Genomic DNA, 23,403 nt, shown 5'->3' with positions numbered 1-23,403 from the left:
CAAAACAAAAAACCCAGGATAACCAAAACAATCTTATACAATAAAAGTACTTCTGGAGGCATTACCATCCCTGACTTCAAACTCTATTATAGAGCTACAGTATTGAAAACAGCTTGGTATTGGCATAAGAACAGAGAAGTCGACCTATGGAATCGAATAGAAAACCCAGATATTAACCCACAAACTTATGAACACCTAATTTTCGACAAGGGAGCTAAAGGTATACAATGGAAGAAGGAAAGCATCTTTAACAAATGGTGTTGGCATAACTGGATGTCAACCTGTAAAAAAATGAAAGTAGATCCATATCTATCACCATGCACAAAAATCAAGTCCAAATGGATTAAAGACATCAACATTAATCCGTCCACTTTGAACCTGATAGAAGAGAAAGTGGGAAGTAGTCTACAAGATATAGGCACAGGAGGCCTCTTCCTAAGTAGGACCCCAGCAGCACAGACAATAAGAGAAACAATGAATAAATGGGATCTACTGAAACTGAGAAGCTTCTGTAAAGCAAAGGACACTGTCAGTAGGACAAAAAGGCTGCCTTCTGACTGGGAGAAGATCTTCACCAACCCCTCATCAGACAAAGGTCTGATCTCCAAAATATACAAAGAACTCAAGAAACTAGGCACTAAAACTCTAATTAACCCAATTAAAAAATGGGGGTACTGAACTTAACAGAGAATTCACAACAGATGAACTTCGAATGGCCAGAAGACACTTAAGGTCATGCTCAACCTCCTTAGCGATCAGGGAAATGCAAATCAAAACCACTTTGAGATACCATCTTACACCTGTCAGAATAGCTAAAGTCAAAAACACCAACGATAGCCTATGCTGGAGAGGATGTGGGGTGAGGGGAACACTCATCCATTGTTGGTGGGAATGCAAACTCGTGCAGCCACTGTGGAAATCAGTGTGGCGGTTTCTCAGGAAACTGGGAGTCAACCTCCCTCAGGACCCAGCAATTCCACTCTTGGGAATATACCCTAAAGATTCCCTAACATATTACAAAAGCATTTGTTCTACTATGTTCATAGCAGCACTATTTGTAATAGCCAGAACCTGGAAACAGCCTAGGTGCCCCTCAATAGAAGAATGGTTAAAAAAGGTGTGGAACATATACACATTAGAGTTTTACTCAGCGGTAAAAAACAATGACATCTTGAATTTTGCATGCAAATGGATGGAAATAGAAAACGCTTTACTGAGTGAGGTAAGCCAGACCCAAAAAGAGGAACACGGTATGTATTCACTCATAAGTGGATTCTAACCATAATTAAAGGTCTTTGAGCCTATTATTCGTGATCCTAGAGAAGCTAAATAAGAAGATGAACCTGATGAAGATTATTTAGCTATCCACCAGGAGGTAGGAAATAGACAAGAGTCCCAGGTAACCTCGGGTGCATGGGGGGGTGGGAGGGTTGGTGGAGGGGGAGAGGGTTGGAGAGAAGGGAGTAGGGGAGGAACGGGGAAAGCTCGGTGGCCTGGGATGGGGGGGGAGGGAGGAAGGATGAATATGGGATCAGGGAAGAATATATTTCAACTAAGGGAGTCATTTTAGGGTTTACAGGAGACTTGATTATATATGGGATCCCAGGTCCAAGGAGAGATCCCCCAGATTGTTCTCTGGACAGAGGAGGGGGTGCCTGAATCGGCCGTGTCCCATAACCATACTGATGTGTATTTTGCTTATCACCATAGATCCTTCGTCTGGCGAAGGATGGCGATGCAGTCGGAGACCCACATTGGAGCATCGGACTGAGCCCCCCGAGGTCCAGATGAGGAGCGGAAGGAGGAAGAACATGAAAAACGAAATCAGTACTGCGAGGGATGCTGTTACCCACTGATACAGGGGAACGGATCTAATGAGAGTTTACCGGGGCCAGTTGGACTGGGACTGAACGAGGACGTGATCTAACCAGATTCTCGGAATTTGGCCGGATTCTCTGACTGTGGCTGGCCCGAAGTCTTTCTGAAGGGCCATTGACTATGATACTGGGACCTGTTTCCTCTGCATATACTGGATTTTGGGGATCCAGTCTGTTTGGACGCTCACCTTCCTGGACCTGGAGGGAGGGGGAGGGAACTGGGGCTTCCCATGGGGCAGGAAACCCTGACTGCCCTGGGGGACGGAGGGGGAGGAGGAGGGGGGGTGGGGGGAGTGGGAGGGTGTTGGGAGGGGGAGCGGAGATGGGAACTTTTGTTTTTTGTTTTTTGTTTTTTTTTTTCTTTTAGTAATTTTATTAAATTATAAAAAGTTTCCATTTACGCCCCTCCTCCCAACGCCCTCCCACTCCCCCCCTCCCTCTCCTCCTCCCTCTTTGTCCCCAAGGGAACTTTTGTAATTTAATAAAATTTACTTAAAAAAAAATAGTGCTGATGTCAATGTACAAGAAATGAGATTATAAGGCTGATAGTGCAAGAGCCTAAAATATACCTATGCCATTCATACATATTTTTCCTGGATCAAAATTATAAATATCAAGCTACTTAAAACAGTGAAGAATAAAGAGAGCCATATTTGTGATTAATATTTAATTGGTACTTTTTATAGATGAAGTTTTTGAAGGCGGTGCTGACGACACTGTTGACTGAGGTAGACTCCGGGAGCCTACTGAGCTAGATTGTTGTCTTTTTATAGGTTTCTCTGTTTTTGCAGGTGTTGGCGCAGGTTTTGGCGCATTTGCAGGTGTCAGCGCAGTTGTCCCCGCAATTGGTTTAGTTGGTGGCTTTGGTTTTCTTTCTTTCCTAGAATAAAGAAGCCAGCCAAGACAACATAATAAAATGAACAAAACAGCAAGTAGTAACAGACATAGGTAACAAAATTTTTTCTTCCTCTCTATCTTGGGAGGTGGGCCACTGTCAACACTTCCTCCATAGCCCTTTATTACACAGTTAGGAGGATCCCACAAATAGTTGCAGTGGCAGTGGTGTTTATTGTTGCAGATGCCCCTCTTATGACAGAATGTTGGTGAACAGTTGCTGTCTAATGCAGATATATGCACACAATGCCTACGGATGCAGATATGATCTTGACCACACTCTGTGCCATCTTTCACGTCACCAAAGTCATCTAGGCCTGTCCCAAGGTGGTAGTCAGTGCCCCAGCAAGACAAGCCTTTGACAACAGTAAAGTGCACAGTGCTGTGAGCTTTCATCTGGGGAATTTCTGACACATTATCACATTGAAGTCGTCCACAAAGGGCATCATCGTTTTCACACTTTATGTACCCAGGTCCTTGAAGACCACAGTGTCCAAAACGATCGCCTTTGGAGTGTACTTCTTTGTAGCAATTTGTATTTGCAGCCTTCGCATGCTGGCCAAAAATCTTCCTACAGTATTCGTTACGGACGTTGCATTGCTTTTCATAGCAATAGGCTGAGACATTACAGGGAATTCCATCTTCCACATATACATCATCTGGACACTTATGGGATGTTCCATTGCACCACTCTGGAAGATCACAAATGTTAGCCTCTTTTCTACACAGCTCCCCAGATGGTAAAAATTGACAGTTTTTACAACAAAGTCCAAAGGCACAGGAAGATCCCAAACTCAGAGTGCAGTTTGGCATACAGCAGAGATCTTTTGCACAACGCCGTAACGAACCACAGTCACATTGCTCTTCGTTTTCAACAATACCATTTCCACAGTACGTCAGATCAAAGATATCCTTTGTGTACATGTTTTCCACCAAACAATTTGCTTGCCGTACAGAGTAACCCCAAAAAGAATTGTAACTACAGTTGCTAAATTTGGGGATTGGTGGGTTACTAATGTGCATGATGCACTTGCTGTATCCACACTTACATGTATTTTCATCATGGTTCATGCCCAAATTATGGCCTAAGTGATGAGCCACTCCAAGGGCACGAAGGTTTAAAGTTCTATCTATGAAAGTAACAATTGCACAACTACGTTTTGGATCACACATCCCTTTTGTGGAACCTAAGCCACTTAATCCTCTTAAGTGCCTGTATATGAAAAGATGTGTGGTATCATGTCTTAATCGATGAAGAATGTTCCCAGCTTTCCACTGGCAATACAGGTTAAGAGATTTTGCTATATCATCTATTACAATAAAGTTTTTCTTATTCCAAACCTCCAAACCAACCAATGATATTCTAATACCAATCACATAATAAATACTATCCACCATATTGATCACAGCGTATAGATCTGACATCATTATTGTGTCATTACTGTTATAGTGATCATATAGAGTCTTATCCACCACCACTACTAATTCAACAATTCTGATATGGGTCCACCAGTCTTTAAAGTTACTTTGCTTGAGAGTGGAGTTACCAGTTTTTTGTAACTCCACTTGGCATGTTATATTATCTTTCATAAGGCTGGAAATCTTTGATTCTGTTTTATTGCTATCCATTTTATAAACCAGATGTTCAAATTTGGTAGAAAACTTCTTGGGCATAATTTCATAAACATTGTTATTTATCTCTAATAGTCCTTGAAAGCCCCCAAAACAACTGTTGAGGGAAACTAAGGATTCTGGGTCCCCCTCCACATAACCATGATAGTAGCAATCATCTTGTACAAAAGGGTAATCTTCGAGCAGATAACCCTGGTCAGAGTAGGTGAACATTGGGAGGTTTTTGGTTAGAAAAAATTTGTTGATCTTCATGTGGATAATATGTCTCTTGCCTCCAAGTTTCAAGCTATAGGATATCCAATTTGGAGGTTTCATGCCTTTGGATTTCCCAGCTACCTTCAACGGAATCACTACTTCTGTGGGACTGCGGTAGTACGGATGTCCAGCCTGGGTGAGTCCAGGAAAAGACAGAAAAATTCCAAACAATTGTGTTAGGAACAAGATCCTCATACATAACCGTGCTTCAGTCACAGTCATCATGAACATGTGTCTACGAAAATGTTGGTTCACAGAAGAATTAAGGTCTGGGAGTCATTGCTACTATGAATTCTTCTAGGCTGGCCAGAGTGTGGTGTTAATAATTAGGCATCTATCCTCTGGAGGGGTCAAATCATTAGGTCTGTATCCCTGCAAGAAAAACAAAATTAAAAAGAAGTCAATATGGATGAGAGTGGTTAGGAAAACATGGAAGGAAGGAAGGAAGGAAGGAAGGAAGGAAGGAAGGAAGGAAGGAAGAAAGGAAAGAGGGAGGGAGGGAGGGAGAGAAGGAAGGGGGAAGAAAAGAAAGAAGAAAAGGACAGAAAGGAATAAAACTAGTTTGTAGTACAGTCAAGGAATGATTAAAATCATTGTTTGAGTGGCACATGCCAAAAATCTCAGCACTCTGAAGACAAGTTAGGAGAAAGAAAGTTCAAAAATAGATTCAGTTATGTAAAAAGACCCTGGATCAAAAAACTCTAAGGACTTGCCTAGCATTTTTCAGAGTCCTGGTTTGAATTCTCAGCACAGCAAATGAAAATAATATAAAAGTATGGATGCAGGCAGGCGGTAGGGAAGGAAGGAAAGAAGGGAGAAATTGAGTGGCATTTGTACTTAAATATTGAGAGTCAGGGCCTGAAGAGGTAATGGCTCAGCAGTGAAAAGCACTACCTGCTCCTGCAGAGGACCCATCTTACTCCAATGCCCAGCACCCACATGAGCACTCACAACCACCTGTAACTCCTGTTCTCCCAGGTCTAATGCCGTCTTCTGGTCTCTATGGCTTCTGTACACATGTGGTACACCTACACTCATGTATTCCTATACACAGACACATAAAGTAAATCAATCTTTAAAGAATAGGTAACAAGAGACTGAAGGCACACGAAAATAAAAATTGGGTATAAATGATTGTTACATTTAAGTCACCAGAAAAATCAATTAGTTTTGCCATTATATAAGTATACAAGCATTTTTGTTTTCACATAATCCCAATTATATTTGTTTAATTGGAGTATTACTGGCTTTTCCTTTCAATTGTAGATGATACATTATTTGTCAACCCTAAATAAGGGATATTTTTAAAAACCACTCTCATGTCGTTTTTAAATATTTTTAATATTAGCAATCGAAATCTTCCATGTGGCACAATATTTAATTTTCTTTTTATTCTGTAGCTTCCTCTTCTCATCAGAATGAAGACAGTGAAGCACACCATTCATTTTACACACACACACACACACACACACACACACACGCACACACGCAATCTTTAAAATGAACAAACAGAATGTCTGTCTGAAACAGAGCACTGAACAATTCTCAGCACAAAACCTCAAAAAAAGAAAAAAAAAACAAAGAACTTGAAGAAATTCTCATGTCACTTGACTGAGTACCCACAATTTCAACAAAGGCTTAGTACCTTGTCTAGAACTGGGACACATATGCACTTCTTTTTCCGAGTGGCAATTTCAGAGATTTGACAACTGTACTGAGTATAGTATAACTCCTATAGATAAATAAGAAACAGTTTCAAAATATCAGGTGCATGATGGTACAAAAATTATAGGTCAATTTAAAATATAAATAAATTTCAGAGAAAATAATGCCGCTGGACTTCTTTTCTCCTTATTTTTAATCAGTTAATCGTTATTTTCTAAGACACTACAGAATAGTATTAAAACCGAAGTAAGGCATGATTATTAGTGACACATCACTACCAAAATTCCTTTGGAGTTTGTTGCAGAAGAAAAGATGCTACCATTCCCTGAATCCACTGGAGATCTTAAAATAAATATGACAAACATAGAACCATCCATGGATTATACCTACTAAAATACTAAACTCTTAGCTAATCAGTTTTAAGAGTTGATTTCTATTTATATTGGAAATGAGCCAATAAAGGAAAAATTAAATAGTCTCTAAGAATAAAATGAATAAATCAAGATATGGTACCTTTCCTTAGACAACTAAGTTGTTTCTTTTATGATTCGCAGTTAACATAAGCAAATGGTATAACTCTGGCATCAGACATAAATGCATTGACAAAAATGATTAATACGTTTGTTTAAATAATAACTGCTTTAGTGTTCTGCAAAACATTAAATGTAAACACAAAAAAGTAAATGCATATGTAGAAATTGCAAGTCCTAGCCAGGCGCTTGAGAGTGTTCTCTGGTTTGTAGCTTTCAGAACAGGCTTGGTTATCACTGTTCTATGTCCTGTATAAGTTACAAGATCCTCAAAGAGATAAATGTGTTGCTCCCTGACCTTTTGAAGCCAAGATTCTTCCACTTTATCATCTCTCTTTCTGTTTTAGAGAGGTGGTGAGAGACAGAGACAGACAAAGAGACTGGCACGCACACACACACAGAGGGGGGGACAAGAAGGGAGGGAGGGAGGGAGGGAGAGAGAAGAAGGGAAAGAGAGGGAGGGAGAGAAAGAGAGAGAGAGAGAGAGAGAGAGAGAGAGAGAGAGAGAGAGAAAGGAGGCAACCCTGAAGGATAAGTTCTGAATTGTCTTTGAAGTCATTCCCTTCTAAGATGCACAGGCTGAGAATTTTCCAAACATTCAAGCTCTGATTCTTGTTTACCTTAGAAATCCCTTCTTCAATAAATTTATCAGTTCTTTTATTTCCTATGAGCAGTCTGTAGGAACCAGACTATTCTTTTGAAAAATCACTTACAAATATCATCAGATACTTACCCAATCATATCACAGGCCACTGGACATATCAGAACAGAAGATTAAAATAAGATTCTGTCACTTCATAACGAGAATTGTCTTTCTATTGGTTTTCAATCTACTGCTACCAAAATGCCTTTAAAAGCTCATACCTCTACCAACAACTCTGCTCCTGATGGTATGTATTCCCCCAGAAAATATAATGGTTTCTATCCATGCACCCCTTTGTCTTTCTGAGTCATTACTAAATCCTGATTACTAACAGTCACAGTACTAGCTCATGCCTCAGAACTCTACCAGTTTCTAACCATCACTCAAGGTCAAATCCATTTCCATCCTTGATTATGAGAAGATGCTGTTTCTCAGCACTGAAATCTCACAGATAGCATAAGCACCTTTGATAAAATATCATAGACTGAGTTGCTTAAACTACAAAACTTTGTTTTCCAGTGTTATAGAAACTGAAGTCTCTAAGGTAAAGGTACCAGTGTGGCTGGGTTCTGGTGACAGTACTCTTCCTGCCTAGGAGAAGTCACATTGACTTGTGTCTTCATATGGCAGAGAGCTGGGAACGAGAAAGGAAATAAGAGAAGGAGAAAGAGAAGGGAACGAAAAGAGAAAATATGGAAGGGAGAGAATCAAAACTCCTTGGTAGCTCTTCCTAAAGGTCAGTAATCATGAGGGTCCCTCCAACACGATCTCTTTTTAAACCAAAGCTCATCACATTGGGCAGCAAGGTACTAACTTAAGAATTCTGACACAGTTCTGCTCCTCAGCAATGGACTTGTTATTATTGTCACTCAGTCCTTTCCTATGATTTTGGTAAGTTCATGGGTTGGAATCTAAAGAAAAGGCAATCCCAGTTTCCTGTGATAACAGGTTAACACTTGTCCTGGTGCATAAGGACCCTATTAAGAATCCTCAGAACCTGAGTAAAGCTTAGTAGCACCGTAAGTATTAATAAGTTGTTTGACTCCTCTTTTGAAGTCTCTCGGAGCAGAAGATGACACAGAATTCAATTCATTTTAGGGCTGTTTCTGATTTGTCTACCAGACTGATATTTGAAGAACTAGGTTACTTAATGTTTTGTCCCCAAAATGGTAAGCTAAAGGGGCAATGAGCCCCTCTCTTCATGCAGCCTTAGCAATCAAATGCACCTTGGAAAATTGAGGGATTAGGAAGTCGAGTGTAGTGTTTAGCATGTGTAAGCCCCTAAGTTCAACTCTTAGAGGTAAAACGTAAGAGAAAATAATGAGGGGAAGGAAGAGTGTGGAAAAGAAGGGAGAAGGGTGATTGGGATGAAGAAGAGATGGAAAAAGGAGAAGGAAAAATGTGTAGCTAATTCACTTAAAAAGTCAGAGTCAGAAGGAGAATGGGTAAAAGTAATAGAAGATAATGTAATAGAAGATTTTTTTATACTGTTTGCTTTAAAACAGTAATTTTTACTATTCTCACTATGGTACAGGTAACCAATAGATGTTAACAACTTCTTCTCAAAATGCATTCATAACACAGGTGAAACAATTGAAAGTGAAATAATGTGTTATTTCAGCAAACTTACTTCCTTTAAAAGAAAAGGTCCTTCTCCGAATCATGATATTAAATAATATTAAACCGGTTTTAATATAGGAAACCACTGTTATCTTTTACATATCATTAATCATGTCATTATTGGTGACATGTGATACACAACTTAAATGTACTTTGCATGTTTATGTTCATATATGGAAAGGAGAAAATCAGTTCAGCAGATGTTCAAACATTAAGAACTGCCTTAATTTTGGCTATACTGATTAAAAGTATTGTGGTATGTGGAATAATGACATCGAAGACATGCAGAATTAATTTCTGCTTATAAAATTTAATTAATACAAAAAGCTCAATCTTTTATGGTGAATCAATAATATGGTATGACTATGATATTCCAGGTTGGTTGCCTATGATATCTATGCAACAGTGTTTTGTTGTTGTTGTTGTTGGTATTTTATTTTGCATGTTAGTGCCTTGTGAGAAATAAAAGTTAAAGCATGTGTTATCCCCAGCACAAAGCTTAAGACTAACTAGCAATTTTTATTTCTGTTTTAAGTGGTTCTACCACTGTTACTACTATATGCACAGCAATTAGTAAGTTGAACACAAAGTCAAAACCTACACTTGTATTTTTTATTTTGTATATACTCTAAATCATTTTTTTCTGCATTTCTTCCATAAATAGTTTGTGGCAATGAATAGAATGGTAACTGATATTGGTGCATGAATTTTGTATTTTGTAACTAATTAATTCATTAATCATCTTGATCAATTTCAATCTCATAAAGGTCATTCAAAATATACTCATCATAAATGTGATTTATCACACATATAAAATGAGTTCACAAATACAGAATGAATATCTGTCAGATATATATTTGATATTTATGTTTACTCTTTAGCAATGTATTTCCTGATAGTCTTATATTTTAACTGACATTTTTTCTTAACAAAAATGTTAAGATTTCTCAATATACATCAAATACAAGTAAGAGAACATTAGTAATAAGAAACTGAAACTATTTAATGAAAAATTATGGTTGTATATATCATATTAGCTTTAACTGTGAATTTGCTACAAACCTGAAACCACAGAATACCAAGTGAATAATTGCCATGGTTGGCCTGTTACCATGTCTATGAGGTGAGTTCCTGATTAACGATTGATATATGATGCCACCCCACTGTACGCGTTGTCGTTCTTGGACAGAAGGGCGGGCTATAGAAGAAAGGTAGCAGAGCAAACCAGGGGAAAAAAAGCATTTTCCCATAATTTCTGCTTCACTTTTTGGCCCTATATTCCCACTTTTAGCTATTGACCTGGCTTTCCTTGATGAATTGTAACCTACAAGCCAAATAAACCTTTAATTCTCCAACTTGTTTTTGGTTAGAATTTTCTCAAAGCAGCAGAAAAACAAACTTAAAGACAATATAAATTATAGCATTACAGAACTTCAGTTGTAATTTACATCACCAAAATTGGAAAACAGCATTTTTGTGGACACAATGTTATTAGCGCTGTTTTGTAGTCTCAGCCACAGAAGTTAAAAACTAATATTCTAATTTAAGGCCTAAACAAAGCTCAATAACTATGTCACATTTGGAGCTTGAGAGAATAATTGCAACACAACCCTATTGATATATAAGAAAAGTATCTTAGGGCTGTGAAGTCTTGTTTACCTATGAATAAAATGCTGTGTTAAATGCGAGTCTGAGTATCAGTTTCCAGTAATGTTGCAGAGTTCCCAGTAACTAACACTGAATGTACAGGGAGCACTCTCAAACATTTGCTGGCTTCTTTGCTAAGGGTGTGGAAATGCTTACTCATAGTATATGTAATATGATGACTAATTTTATTCGTCAACTTGATACACTTTAGAAACACCTGGGAAAGAGTCTAAAGGGAGATTACGTGGATCAGTTCGGCTCGTAGGTTTGTCTTTGGGTGTTGTCTCAAGTATATTTATCTCAGTGGGAAGACCCTTACCATTTCTGATATAGGGGATCCCAAACTGTGTATGAATGAGGAAATCAAGCTGAGTGCAAGTGCGGGAGTTTGAATGCAATCCTGCCCAATAGGCTCACAAAGAGAGTGGCAATCTTAGAAGTTACGGCCTTGTTGCCATAGGTGTGGCCTTGTTGCAGGAAGTTTGTCACTATGGGGGTGAGCTTTAAGGTCTCATATATGCTCAAGCCATGTCCCAGTTTACTTCCTGTTGCCTGGAGATGGAGATGTAGGACTCTTAACTCCTTCTTCAGCACCATGTCTGCCTGTCTGCTGCCATGTGCTGCCATCATGATTGTAAAGGACCAAAACCTCTGAAACTGTAAGCTGTCACTCCATTAAATATGTTCCTTTATAAGAGCTGCTATGTCTTTCACAGCAATAGAAACTTGCTAAGATGGTAAGTATGTAGGCAATAATTCATTCTTCTTTGCTTATTGATGATGATACATTGTGAACAGTTCTCTAAAGCTCCTGAAGTCATGACTTTTCTATAACAATGTGATGTAACCTGATGCTACCAGTTAAAATCCCCTTCACCTCTGAGTTGCTTTGGTTGGGATATTTTATAGCAGCAATAGAATTGAGGCAGATGGTTTGGTAATGAAACAAGATAACCTATATTAAATATTTAGTACATTGCTGTATCAATGTATGTGAAAAAGCTTTTATTGAGAGAACAACAAACATGTTCTAAAATTCACAGCTCTTTTTGACTATTCAAAGAACTATGAATTATTCTCCCATGCCCTGCAAAACTTGAGTCAAAGTACCTTGGTGTATTTTTCAAGGAAGAGTAAATAATCTTCTCAACAAGTAGATCTGAAGGAAAGTGATTTTCATTAAAAAGTATGTGTAGCTTTGATGTTGTTATTTTATATTCTTCATATATGATACTGTGATTTGATTTCTCTTTCAGCAACCTGGAATGACAGTATTCTGCCCTCTTCTTCTGTGATAAAACACAGATTAAAAGCAACTTTTGGAGGGAAGAGTTTATTTTAGTTTACATGTTGTCGCCCATCATTGAGGAAATCAAAACTGGAAATTTAAAAATATAGGAACCTGAAGTCCAGAATCATGCAGTCCAGGTGCTAACTGGCTTGCTCCTTTTCTCGTGGACAGGAAAAGCAAAAGTATCACCTCAGGATGCCCCAAGACCAAGTTCTCAGAACAAAGCAGATTTATTTGCCCCAGATGGACAGAGAACAGAGAATAAGAGGCAAAGACTGGATATAGAGGATGAGGGAGAAGGGAATAAGGAAGAGGGGAAAGGGGTATTTCTCCAAGCCAGGAGGGGAGACAAATGACAGCCTCTGGTTAGAGAGAAGACAGATGTTACCTATAGGTAAATGGTTTATAAAGGTAAAGCGGAACCCCCATTGTTAGGTCATGGTGCTTAATTTTAATTGGGAGTGTTAATAAGTAGTAAGGCCCAGGAAGACAGATTGGCCAAATAAGGGAATAGACCTTGGAGGTTAGCTTTAGGAATGTGACAACAGTTTTTATCAAAGCAGGGGAGCCCTAGAGAAGAACAAGGCCTGGCAGAGCCATCCTCGCCACACTGGAGCTGACTAGCGTCCTTTCAGCCAGGTAATTTTCTTATATGGGCTAGGTTCACCTGTCCAGTAGTGGGTCTGCCCATAGTGGGCTGTGCCATCCTACATTAATTAACAACCAGAAAAAATGCCCCACAGACGTGCCCACAGGCCAATTGCACCAAAGCAATCTCCCGATTGAGTGTTCCTCAGGTAGTTCTCAGCTGTGCCTAGATGACACCCCAAGCTGAGTAGGAGAGACTGCATATACCCTCTCAACATCTAGATATTTCTTAAGCCTTCTAAAGCAGCTATTGCACCTGGTTTTCATCTAATATTTTGTTTTCTATCCCCTTTGCTCTCTTTCTCAGATGCCGGGGTCTTTACGTAACTATCTACGTAGCCACTTCCCTTTTCCTTTGAAATGGATACTTTTTCCTGGCATCTAGATTTTGGCTCAAGAAAAAGAGGTCTGAAAATTCGTGCAGATTTAATCATGTAAAATGAATTCTGTTAGTGATCATTTGAATTGGACAGTTCTAAAAGAGAACACGGCATAGGTTACTCTCTCTCTCTCTCTCTCTCTCTCTCTCTCTCTCTCTCTCTCTCTCTAACACACACACACACACACACACACACACACACACACATTCATTGTGAGACACTTCATGCCTTCATTCTTAGAAAACACACTTTAACCCAGCTTTCTTAAAGAATTGATTTGACTATTAAATAATTGTGTTTAACTATGTTTATCAAACAGTCTAGATTTATTAAAAATATTCTTACAGATGCACTCTCATACCTCATGGTTATCCTTTTGACAAAATTAAAGGAGCAATGCTCTTATAAACTAAATAAAATACCATCTGATTTCCTTACGTTTCACACAATGCCTGGTTTGTGGTCCGAAGGCACAGCACACCACGTTCCAATCAGTTATTTACTCTTTCTAGACTCCTTTGGCTCCTTTCTCCCTTGTTTTTGATAATACTGAGAATTTTAATGATCACAGCACAAACTGTTAGTAAGAAGGTCTTTCAATTGCTGCTTTTCTGATTTTAATTTATTTCATGATTTCACTGAGATATGGGTTTTTGGAAGAAAGGCCATAAGCCTGAATAGTAACTGTATTTGTACTTTCAATATGGCTAGCACTACTGAGTTTGAACCTCTAAACTTGATCATGTTTATTCAGATTTTCCACGGTAAAATTATAGTTTTTCCATGCTGTGCTCTCTGTATGGGTGTCACTGTACATGGCTCACTCTGAGGGGATTAGAGAATTGTACTTCCCTCTCCCGACAAACTTTGAACATGCACAGTCTCTCTCTCTCTCTCTTTCTCTCTCTCTCTCTCTCTCTCTCTCTCTCTCTCTCTCTCTCTCTCTCTCTTTACTGCCTTTCCTAGAATCTCATATAAAATTATACAGCTTGCAATGTGTTCAGATTGGGTTCTTTCACTTAGCAGTATACACTTATCTTTATGCATAGAGTCAAATTGTGTCTACTTTGGTTATAACTGCACAGATTATTTTTACTCTTCCACCATTCTTAATTTTCCCCCTCTTTTCCTTTCTTAGACTTTTCTAGGGAAATCATCCTCACATGAAATCTGAATTTTTGTTTGTTTGTTTGTCTTTTCAAGACAGGGTTTCTCTGGAGTTTTCGGCGCCTGTCCTATACTAGCTCTTGTAGACCAGGCTGGTCTCAAACTCATGGAGATCTGCCTGCCTCTGCCTCCTGAGTGCTGGGATTAAAGGCATGTGCCACCACTGCCTAGCGAAATCTAATTTTTTTTTACTGATTCTACTTATTCTATTGTACAGAAATGCTATCACCATACTGGTAACAGGACAAAGGAAACTATAAGTTTAAAATAAAATTTTAACTCTTTAGAAAAACTTTGATTATTATCAGTGACTTTTACATGTGCTCCTTATCTCATGCTCTTAGGTTAACTAAAACAGTGTAGAGACAATCATGGGGGATGCATTCTCCCTATGTGAGATATATGTCTGTCAAAGTCTCTCCTTCTAGCATTATGGATTTTAATTTAAATAAGAACACTCGGGGATTATTTAAAATGTTTTTCCTTCTCCATGACCACATTTCAGCCATGGATGTATCTGCTTAAACTTTTTACCAAGATAATTAGACGAAATTTATAGAATTAAAATCAACAAACTTAAGGTAGCATTCATTAGGTGGCATCTGCCCTCAGGAGGTTCTTGCTCTCATGGGAGTCTTTGTGTAGCCTCCACAAGTTTTTCAGAATTATTCTATTTCTAACAATTTACGGTTTCAACAACTTCTACTTCAGATAATGTGAACATAGTTTATCTATTTCCATTGGCCTAACTATTTCATATTTCAAGAAACAAATTTGCTCTTTGATTTCAGTTATCTGATTGGTCACACAACAGCATCCTTCTTGATTGTCCATTGTCATTATTGTTGCTTATTTATATAATTTTATAATGTGCCCTCCTAGTTAAGAAATTTAGATATTTATATTTACTTCTACAAAATCAGTGCTCTAACATTTGAAATAATCATATATAATTTAGTAGTTGGAATTCAATATTCCGGATGATCCTGACCCTAAAATTGTTACAAAAATATCTTTATGAGTCAGTTTTCTTAATACATTATCTTGTTTCTGCTCCCATTACATATGTAGGAGTCTATTCAGTCACTAATACCACTGAAAATTCTGTTGCTGCTGTACTCTGAAAGTACAGATAGAACTTGGAAAACATTTTAGAATTCAGATTTTTATACATATGTGAATATAATATATGTAAACATATGTATGTGTACATAGAGTTTATTCTTTTTGGAGGGGGGTGAGATAGGGTTTCTCAGCCAGGTAGTGGTGGTGCATGTCTTTGATCCCAGCATTCGGGAGGCAGAGGAAAGCAGATCTTTGTGAATCTTTGTGAGTTTGAGGCTAGTCTGGTCTACAAAAGCTAGTTCCAGGACAGGCTACAAAGCTACAGAGAAACCCTGTCTCAAAAAACCAAAAGAGAGGGGGTGGTTCTCTGTAGCCATAGAGCCTGTCCTGGAACTATCTCTTGTAGATCAGGCTGGCCGCGAACTCACAGAGATCCACCTGCTTCTGCCTCCCAAGTGCTGGGATTAAAGACATGCACCACCACCACCTAGTCAGAGTTTATTGTTGTAAATTTTTCCAACTATACATAATAACATATCTTAAATGTACTACATGTTTGGTGTAGCTTTAAAAATGATTTAATATGCATTTGGGAACCTATCATCTGGGATAGCCAGTGTCACTCAAGGAATCACTGCTAAGAGCACTTTGGTTACTATTACTCATGGTTATAAACTTCTAAATTGTGAAAAATTTATCTCCCCACAATAAGAGGTTAGCAGGGTAGAAAAAATTTATCTTCATGTGTTAAACTATTACCAATAATGCTTTTTAATTTTGCAATTTTTCCTTCTTTTCAGAAAATTTATAGAAATTGGATATAAGTAGATAAGGCAGGTCAGTCTTAGAATTGGCGGCAGATTAGAAGAATTCAAAATAATGGTCCATTCATTGTGTAATAGAATATATGAAAATTTAAGCTGCATGGAGTTCTGGATGAAGTTTCCTTTAAAAATTATAGTGTTTCAATTAAACTTATGATCACAATTAGAGTACCATCTATTTTTCCATGAGAAAGAAGACAATTCTTTTAGCTAACAGACACACCAAAAGAAGCAGGACAAAATTTATAGCTCAAATACAAGATTCTTCACTATATGCTAAAGATAAAAGTGCATTTAAATTTAGTACTACAGAGAAGTAATTGAGCTAGATCTAGATACCAAAAATTTAAACAAATCATTTGACCATCTTCTGAATGTTTTTCAAGGCATAGTTTGAGATTAATAACTTAATCCCAGGGAATATTGCAGGACTGCTATGACATATCCCCAGAAAAATGGTTCTTTCATTTACCTTTGGTATGTGCTAAGAGTAGAGTCATGTGCGTGTTGTGTTAGGCCTGCTTATGATGAAAGATGTCCTCTGAGATGTCCAGGAACAGGCCAGAAGGTGAGTTTCTATGGTACAATGGATCCTTACAGTGTTCCATGCCCTTAGTAGATGTGATGTCATAAAAGAGAAAAGAATGTCCCATAATCAAAGGTCTGAGGCCAGCAGTTATGAGTCACCAAAAATGATAAAGAGTTTACCATCACAGTTATTCTGGCGCAGTAAAGCTCTGGCTATCATGATAAAATGGGCTAAAAGTTTCAGAGTCTAGGAAAGATAACACCAAAATTATGGAATTTTTTTTCTGTGTAGACAAATCTACCCTTTCAATTTAGTGGAATATTGGCCACTTAATTTTTCATTACAGACACTTGATTACAAAACCTATCTGTAATGATCTGGATCTTTTTATTCAAATGTGTTTATTTGCAGTAAGTAGAAATGGCGGGCTGTGTCCTACTGCCCGGCTAGCTTATAAACTGAAATAACAACACACAAATTGTATTCATTTAAACACTGCCTGGCCCATTAGCTCTAGCCTCTTACTGGCTCACTCTCACATCTTGATTAACCCATTTCTATTAATGTATATCGCCACTTGACTGTTGCTTACCAGCATGAGTCTAACCAGCATCTGTCTTGGGCAGGAGAATCATGGTGTCTGCCACACTTCCCTTCTTCCCAGCATTCTGTTCTGTCTACCCTGCCCACCTAAGGTCGGCCCTATCAAAAGGCCAAGGCAGTCTTTTTATTCAACCAATGAAAGCAACACAGAGAAAGAAGAACCTCCTACACCATTTATTAATTAGAAATTGTAATTAGTTTTCCAGCTCTTATTTGTCTTCTTGTGGAAAAAGTATACTTTTGAAGGGATTGTGCTGTTTAATGAGTTAAATGAGACTATAAATGAGACTATAACGTCACATTATCTTTGAAGCATCAATATACCATGACACTTATTCTTTGTCAAAAGACTTTTTCAGCTATTCAGTAGGGAGTTATCTGCTAATTGGAAGGTTTATTTGAAACATTTTCGTAGGAAAAAGGAATTAAAAACATCCTTAGACTGGTTCAAGTAATATATATCTTTATCTATAACTATCTATATTTAGATAGATAGATAGATAGATAGATAGATAGATAGATAGATGGATGGATAGATAGACAGATAACCTGCGTTTTTACTTCCCATTGAAATTTGTTCTTAAATATTTGTGAGAGAAACAGGACAAAAGCAATGTAACAGAAAGAGAGCAGTGTCTTAGGAATGAGACAGACTTTCATCAAGGACAGAAGATTTTCAAATATTAACATATGTTTACAAGAGACCAAGATGAAAGCAAATAAACAAATAATATTCAGTATGTGGTAACTAAACCAAAAGCAGTTGGATCTCAGACTGTCTAAGGGACACTTGTGCTTGCTGAAAAATGGGGCTCTAAAAAGTATCTTGTCTCTTCAAAGGTCTAATGTTAAAAGATATGGAAGAGAGGAATTATTCATCAGACCATAGCTGGGTGAAAGAAAAGTTGTTGATTTCTATAGAAAGATCGACAAACCAAAATGCTTAAAAAAGAAACTCATGCCAATGCCTTGCCAGTGTTAGTACTATCCTGGAAAAGGAAAAACAGAAGCTTGGATGTTTCACATCGTCTCAGTTAAATCATGAAAAAGTGTCGATGAAAACTAAGTAGAAGATTGATTTGATTATTGGGTCTTTCTGGGGGTAATATTCAACCATTATAAGAAATACTTGAGATAGCTGTCTGAAGAGAAAGGGTATTTCTTTTAACTCCTAGTTATAAAATTTCAGGTATTAATCAACTGGTTCTTTTGCTTCTAGGATGGTGACAGGAATGCACAGCAAGCAGGAAGTAGAGGGTCTAACAAATCCACTCACCTCAAGGTCAGAAACAGAAATGACAAAGAGGTACCACAATCATCTCAAAGAGACTTCCTCTAACAAATTAAACACCATTAGACCCCATCTTGCACAACTTCAATCACCTCCAGATATAAATATGAATTTATTCTTTCTTCAGGGCTCCATGGAAGAGTTGTGTCTTTCCTTGCCCATTTTCTATAGATTGTCCTTCTCTTACAGCTGCACCCTCTTTTCCTGTACAATATACAATGCAAACTCCATATCTCAATACCGTGAATTAAATCGTCAGAAGAGAGTTTACAGAGAAAGCAACATTCATGATTTCAGGAATTAGAATATAGATATATTTTTGAAGAATTTCCATTTAGTCTGCTAAAATTGGAGAAATAAATCAATCAAAAGAATGTATCAATCATAGTTTAGCAATGAAGAATTCATTGCAGTCTATTTGCTTCCAGAATTATAAGATAATAAATGTGTATTTCAAAATAATTAAGTTGCAATATATTACAACATAAATAGGGAACTAGTATAATAAAGTATTTCATTTTGAAACTCTAATTATGGAAAATAGCTTAAAACTCATTTTATATGAAAATGCTCTTTCTAAAGTTTTATACCAACCTCTTTCTATTCATATACATAAGTACAAGTAAAAAATTAATAAATTGGAAAAATAGTCTTAACCCAGGAAAAGTCCCAGATTAGTTATCCCATGTCAAGTGGTCAGCCAGCTCCTAAACAGTATATATACAACTAACTTTAAATGGATTGAGCAGGTCTCTCTATGTATATATGTATATAAAACAAAGAAAGATCATAACTTTGGAGATAGGAAAGAGAAAAGAGAAACGATGTCATTATATTTTAATTAAAAGTATTAAAAAGCAATGTTAAACAATAAATAATACCATATAACCTCTGTTCCCTAGACAGAAACTTCAATATGTGCTATATCATATGCCATCAAATTTTATGCAAGATGAGTTTTATATTCTTTTAAAAACAGTTCAAATAAAAGATATGAGGAATTTTATGTTGATATTAGTAGTTATTTAAGTGATTATGATTTTAATAGGTCTGACAGAATTTTATATTCTTTTTTTTTCTGATCCTTTTCATTTTTTTTTCTTTTAGTAATTTTATTAAATTATAAAAAGTTTCCATTTACGCCCCTCCTCCCAACGCCCTCCCACTCCCCCCCTCCCTCTCCTCCTCCCTCTTTGTCCCCAAGGGAAGTCAGGGTCTCCTGCCCTGTGGGAAGTCCAAGTTCCTCCCCCCTCACTCCAGGTCCAGGAAGGTGAGCATCCAAACAGACTGGATCCCAAAAATCCAGTATATGCAGAGGAAACCAGTCCCAGTGTCATTGTCAATGGCTTCTCGGAAAGACTGCAGGCCAGCCACATTCAGAAAATCCAGCCACATTCAGAGAATCTGGTTGGATCACATGCTCGTTCAGTCACGGTCCATCTGGCCTTGGTAAACTCTCATTAGATCCGACCCCTTGTATCAGTGGGTGATAGTATCCCTCGCAGTCCTTCGTCATTTTCTTCCTCCTTTTGCTCCTCGTTTGGAACTTGGGGGGCTCAGTCCGGTGCTCCAACGCGGGCCTCCATCTGTATCGTCATCCAACGCCAGGTGAGGGATCTATGGTGATAAGCAAAATATTCATCAGTATGGTCACGGGCCAAGGCCGGTTCAGGCACCCCCTCCTCTGTCCAGAGAACAATCTGGGGATCTCTCCTTGGACCTGGGATCCCATATATAATCAAGTTTCCTGTAAACTCTAATATGACTCCCTTAGTTGAAATATATTCTTCCCTGCTCCCACATTCATCCTTCCTCCCTTCCCCCCATCCCGGTCACCCGAGCTTTCTCCATTCCTCCCCTACTCCCTTCTCTCTAACCCTCTCCCCTTCCAACAACCCTCCCACCACCCCCCCATGCACCCAAGGTTACCTGGGACTCTTGACTATTTCCTACCTCCTGGCGGATAGGTAAATAATCTTCATCAGGTTCATCTTCTTATTTAGCTTCTCTAGGATCACGAATAATAGGCTCAAAGACCTTTAATTATGGTTAGAATCCACTTATGAGTGAATACATACCGTGTTCCTCTTTTTGGGTCTGGCTTACCTCACTCAGTAAAGCATTTTCTATGTCCATCCATTTGCATGCAAAATTCAAGATGTCATTCTTTTTTACCGCTGAGTAAAACTCTAATGTGTATATGTTCCACACCTTTTTTAACCATTCTTCTATTGAGGGGCACCTAGGCTGTTTCCAGGTTCTGGCTATTACAAATAGTGCTGCTATGAACATAGTTGAACAAACGCTTTTGTAGTATGTTTGGGCATCTCTAGGGTATATTCCCAAGAGAGGAATTGCTGGGTCCTGAGGGAGGTTGACTCCCAGTTTCCTGAGAAACCGCCACACTGATTTCCAAAGTGGCTGCACAAGTTTGCATTCCCACCAACAATGGATGAGTGTTCCCCTCATTCCACATCCCCTCCAGCATAGGCTATCGTTGGTGTTTTTAACTTTAGCTATTCTGACAGGTGTAAGATGGTATCTCAAAGTGGTTTTGATTTGCATTTCCCTGATCGCTAAGGAGGTTGAGCATGACCTTAAGTGTCTTCTGGCCATTCGAAGTTCATCTGTTGTGAATTCTCTGTTAAGTTCAGTACCCCATTTTTTAATTGGGTTAATTAGAGTTTTAGTGCCTAGTTTCTTGAGTTCTTTGTATATTCTGGAGATCAGACCTTTGTCTGATGAGGGGTTGGTGAAGATCTTCTCCCAGTCAGAAGGCAGCCTTTTTGTCTTACTGACAGTGTCCTTTGCTTTACAGAAGCTTCTCAGTTTCAGTAGATCCCATTTATTCATTGTTTCTCTTATTGTCTGTGCTGCTGGGGTCCTACTTAGGAAGAGGGCTCCTGTGTCTATATCTTGTAGACTACTTCCCACTTTCTCTTCTATCAGGTTCAAAGTGGACGGATTAATGTTGATGTCTTTAATCCATTTGGACTTGATTTTTGTGCATGGTGATAGATATGGATCTACTTTCATTTTTTTACAGGTTGACATCCAGTTATGCCAGCACCATTTGTTAAAGATGCTTTCCTTCTTCCATTGTATACCTTTAGCTCCCTTGTCAAAAATTAGGTGCTCATAGGTTTGTGGGTTAATATCCGGGTCTTCTATTCGATTCCAAAGGTCAATTTCTCTGTTCTTATGCCAATACCAAGCTGTTTTCAATACTGTAGCTCTATAATAGAGTTTGAAGTCAGGGATGGTAATGCCTCCTGAAGTTCCTTTATTGTATAAGATTGTTTTGGCTATCCTGGGTTTTTTGTTTTGCCATATAAACTTGATTATTGTTCTCTCAAGGTCTGTGAAGAAGTTTGATGGGATTTTGATGGGGATTGCATTGAATCTATAGATTGCTTTTGGTAGAATTGCCATTTTTACTATGTTGATTCTCCCAATCCAAGAGCAGGGGAGGTCTTTCCATTTTCTGGTATCCTCCTCAATTTCTTTCTTCAAAGACTTAAAGTTTTTGTCAAATAGGTCTTTCACTTCCTTGGTTAGAGTAACCCCAAGATATTTTATGCTATTTGTGGCTATCATGAAAGGTGATGTTTCTCTGATTTCCCTCTCTGCTTCTTTATCCTTTGTGTATAGGAAGGCCACTGATTTTTTGGAGTTGATCTTGTATCCTGCCACGTTACTAAAGGTGTTTATCAGCTGTAGGAGTTCTTTGGTAGAGTTTTTGGGGTCACTTATGTAAACTATCATATCGTCAGCAAATAACGAAAGTTTGACTTCATCCTTTCCAATACGAATCCCCTTGATCTCCTTATGTTGTCTTATTGCTATTGCTAGAACTTCAAGCACTATATTGAAGAGGTATGGAGAGAGTGGACAGCCTTGTCGCGTTCCTGATTTTAGTGGAAAGGCTTTGAGTTTCTCTCCATTCAGTTTGATGTTAGCTGTCGGCTTGCTGTATATTGCTTTTATTATATTTAGGTATGATCCTTGTATCCCCAGTCTCTCCAACACCTTTATCATAAATGGGTGTTGAATTTTGTCAAATGCTTTTTCAGCATCTAGTGAGATGATCATATGGTTTTTTTCTTTCAGTTTATTTATATGATGGATTACATTGATAGATTTGCGAATGTTGAACCAGCCCTGCATCTCTGGAATGAAGCCGACTTGATCATAATGGATAATTTTTCTAATGTGCTCTTGGATACGGTTTGCCAGTATTTTATTGAGAATTTTCGCGTCAATGTTCATGAGTGAGATTGGCCTGTAATTCTCTTTCTTGGTTGTGTCTTTGTGTGGTTTTGGTATTAGAGTAACTGTAGCTTCATAAAAGGAGTTAGGCAATGACTCTTCTGTTTCTATATTGTGGAATACGTCAAGGAGTATAGGTATTAGCTCTTCCTGGAAGTTCTGGTAGAATTCTGCATTGAAACCATCTGGTCCTGGGCTTTTTTTGGTAGGGAGATTTTTGATAACAGCTTCTAATTCTTCGCGACTAACAGGTCTATTTAGATTGTTCACCTGTTCTTGGTTCAACTTTGGTATATGGTACTTATCTAAAAAAATGTCCATTTCTTTTACATTTTCCAACTTTGTGGCATATAAACTTTCGTAGTAAGATCTAATGATTCTCTGAATTTCCTCTGTGTCTGTGGTTATGTCCCCCTTTTCATTTCTGATCCTATTAATTTGCACGTTCTCTCTCTGCCGTTTGATTAGTTTGGATAGGGGTTTGTCAATCTTGTTGATTTTCTCCAAGAACCAGCTTTTTGATTCATTGATTCTTTGGATTGTTTTCTCTGTTTCTATTTTGTTGATTTCAGC

General features: G+C 38.1%; 1 protein-coding gene across 3 annotated transcripts; it reads right to left on the bottom strand.

Moving 5' to 3' along the window:
- Window positions 1-2,529: 2,529 nt before the first annotated feature.
- Adam29 (ADAM metallopeptidase domain 29) lies at window positions 2,530-17,321 on the bottom strand. 3 transcript variants are annotated; one of them, XM_048455697.3, is made up of 3 exons: window positions 16,611-16,711; window positions 6,304-6,390; window positions 2,530-5,030 (listed from the first exon to the last, which is right to left on the bottom strand). In XM_048455697.3, exon 3 carries the CDS (start codon window positions 4,887-4,889, stop codon window positions 2,544-2,546), a length of 2,346 nt encoding a protein of 781 aa, XP_048311654.2. In that variant the 5' UTR covers window positions 4,890-5,030; window positions 6,304-6,390; window positions 16,611-16,711; the 3' UTR covers window positions 2,530-2,543. The 3 variants fall into 3 exon arrangements, with proteins under 3 accessions (XP_048311654.2, XP_048311655.2, XP_048311653.2); XM_048455698.3 differs by lacking the exons at window positions 6,304-6,390; window positions 16,611-16,711 and adding an exon at window positions 17,260-17,321; XM_048455696.3 differs by lacking the exon at window positions 6,304-6,390 and having other exon boundaries at window positions 16,611-16,723.
- Window positions 17,322-23,403: the final 6,082 nt, after the last annotated feature.

Source organism: Myodes glareolus, chromosome 23 (assembly GCF_982192425.1).
Source record: "Myodes glareolus chromosome 23, mMyoGla1.1, whole genome shotgun sequence".
Lineage (NCBI taxonomy): Eukaryota > Metazoa > Chordata > Mammalia > Rodentia > Cricetidae > Myodes > Myodes glareolus.
The sequence above is the reverse complement of the archived record's forward strand: the minus strand, read 5'-3'. Positions and strand labels throughout refer to the sequence as shown.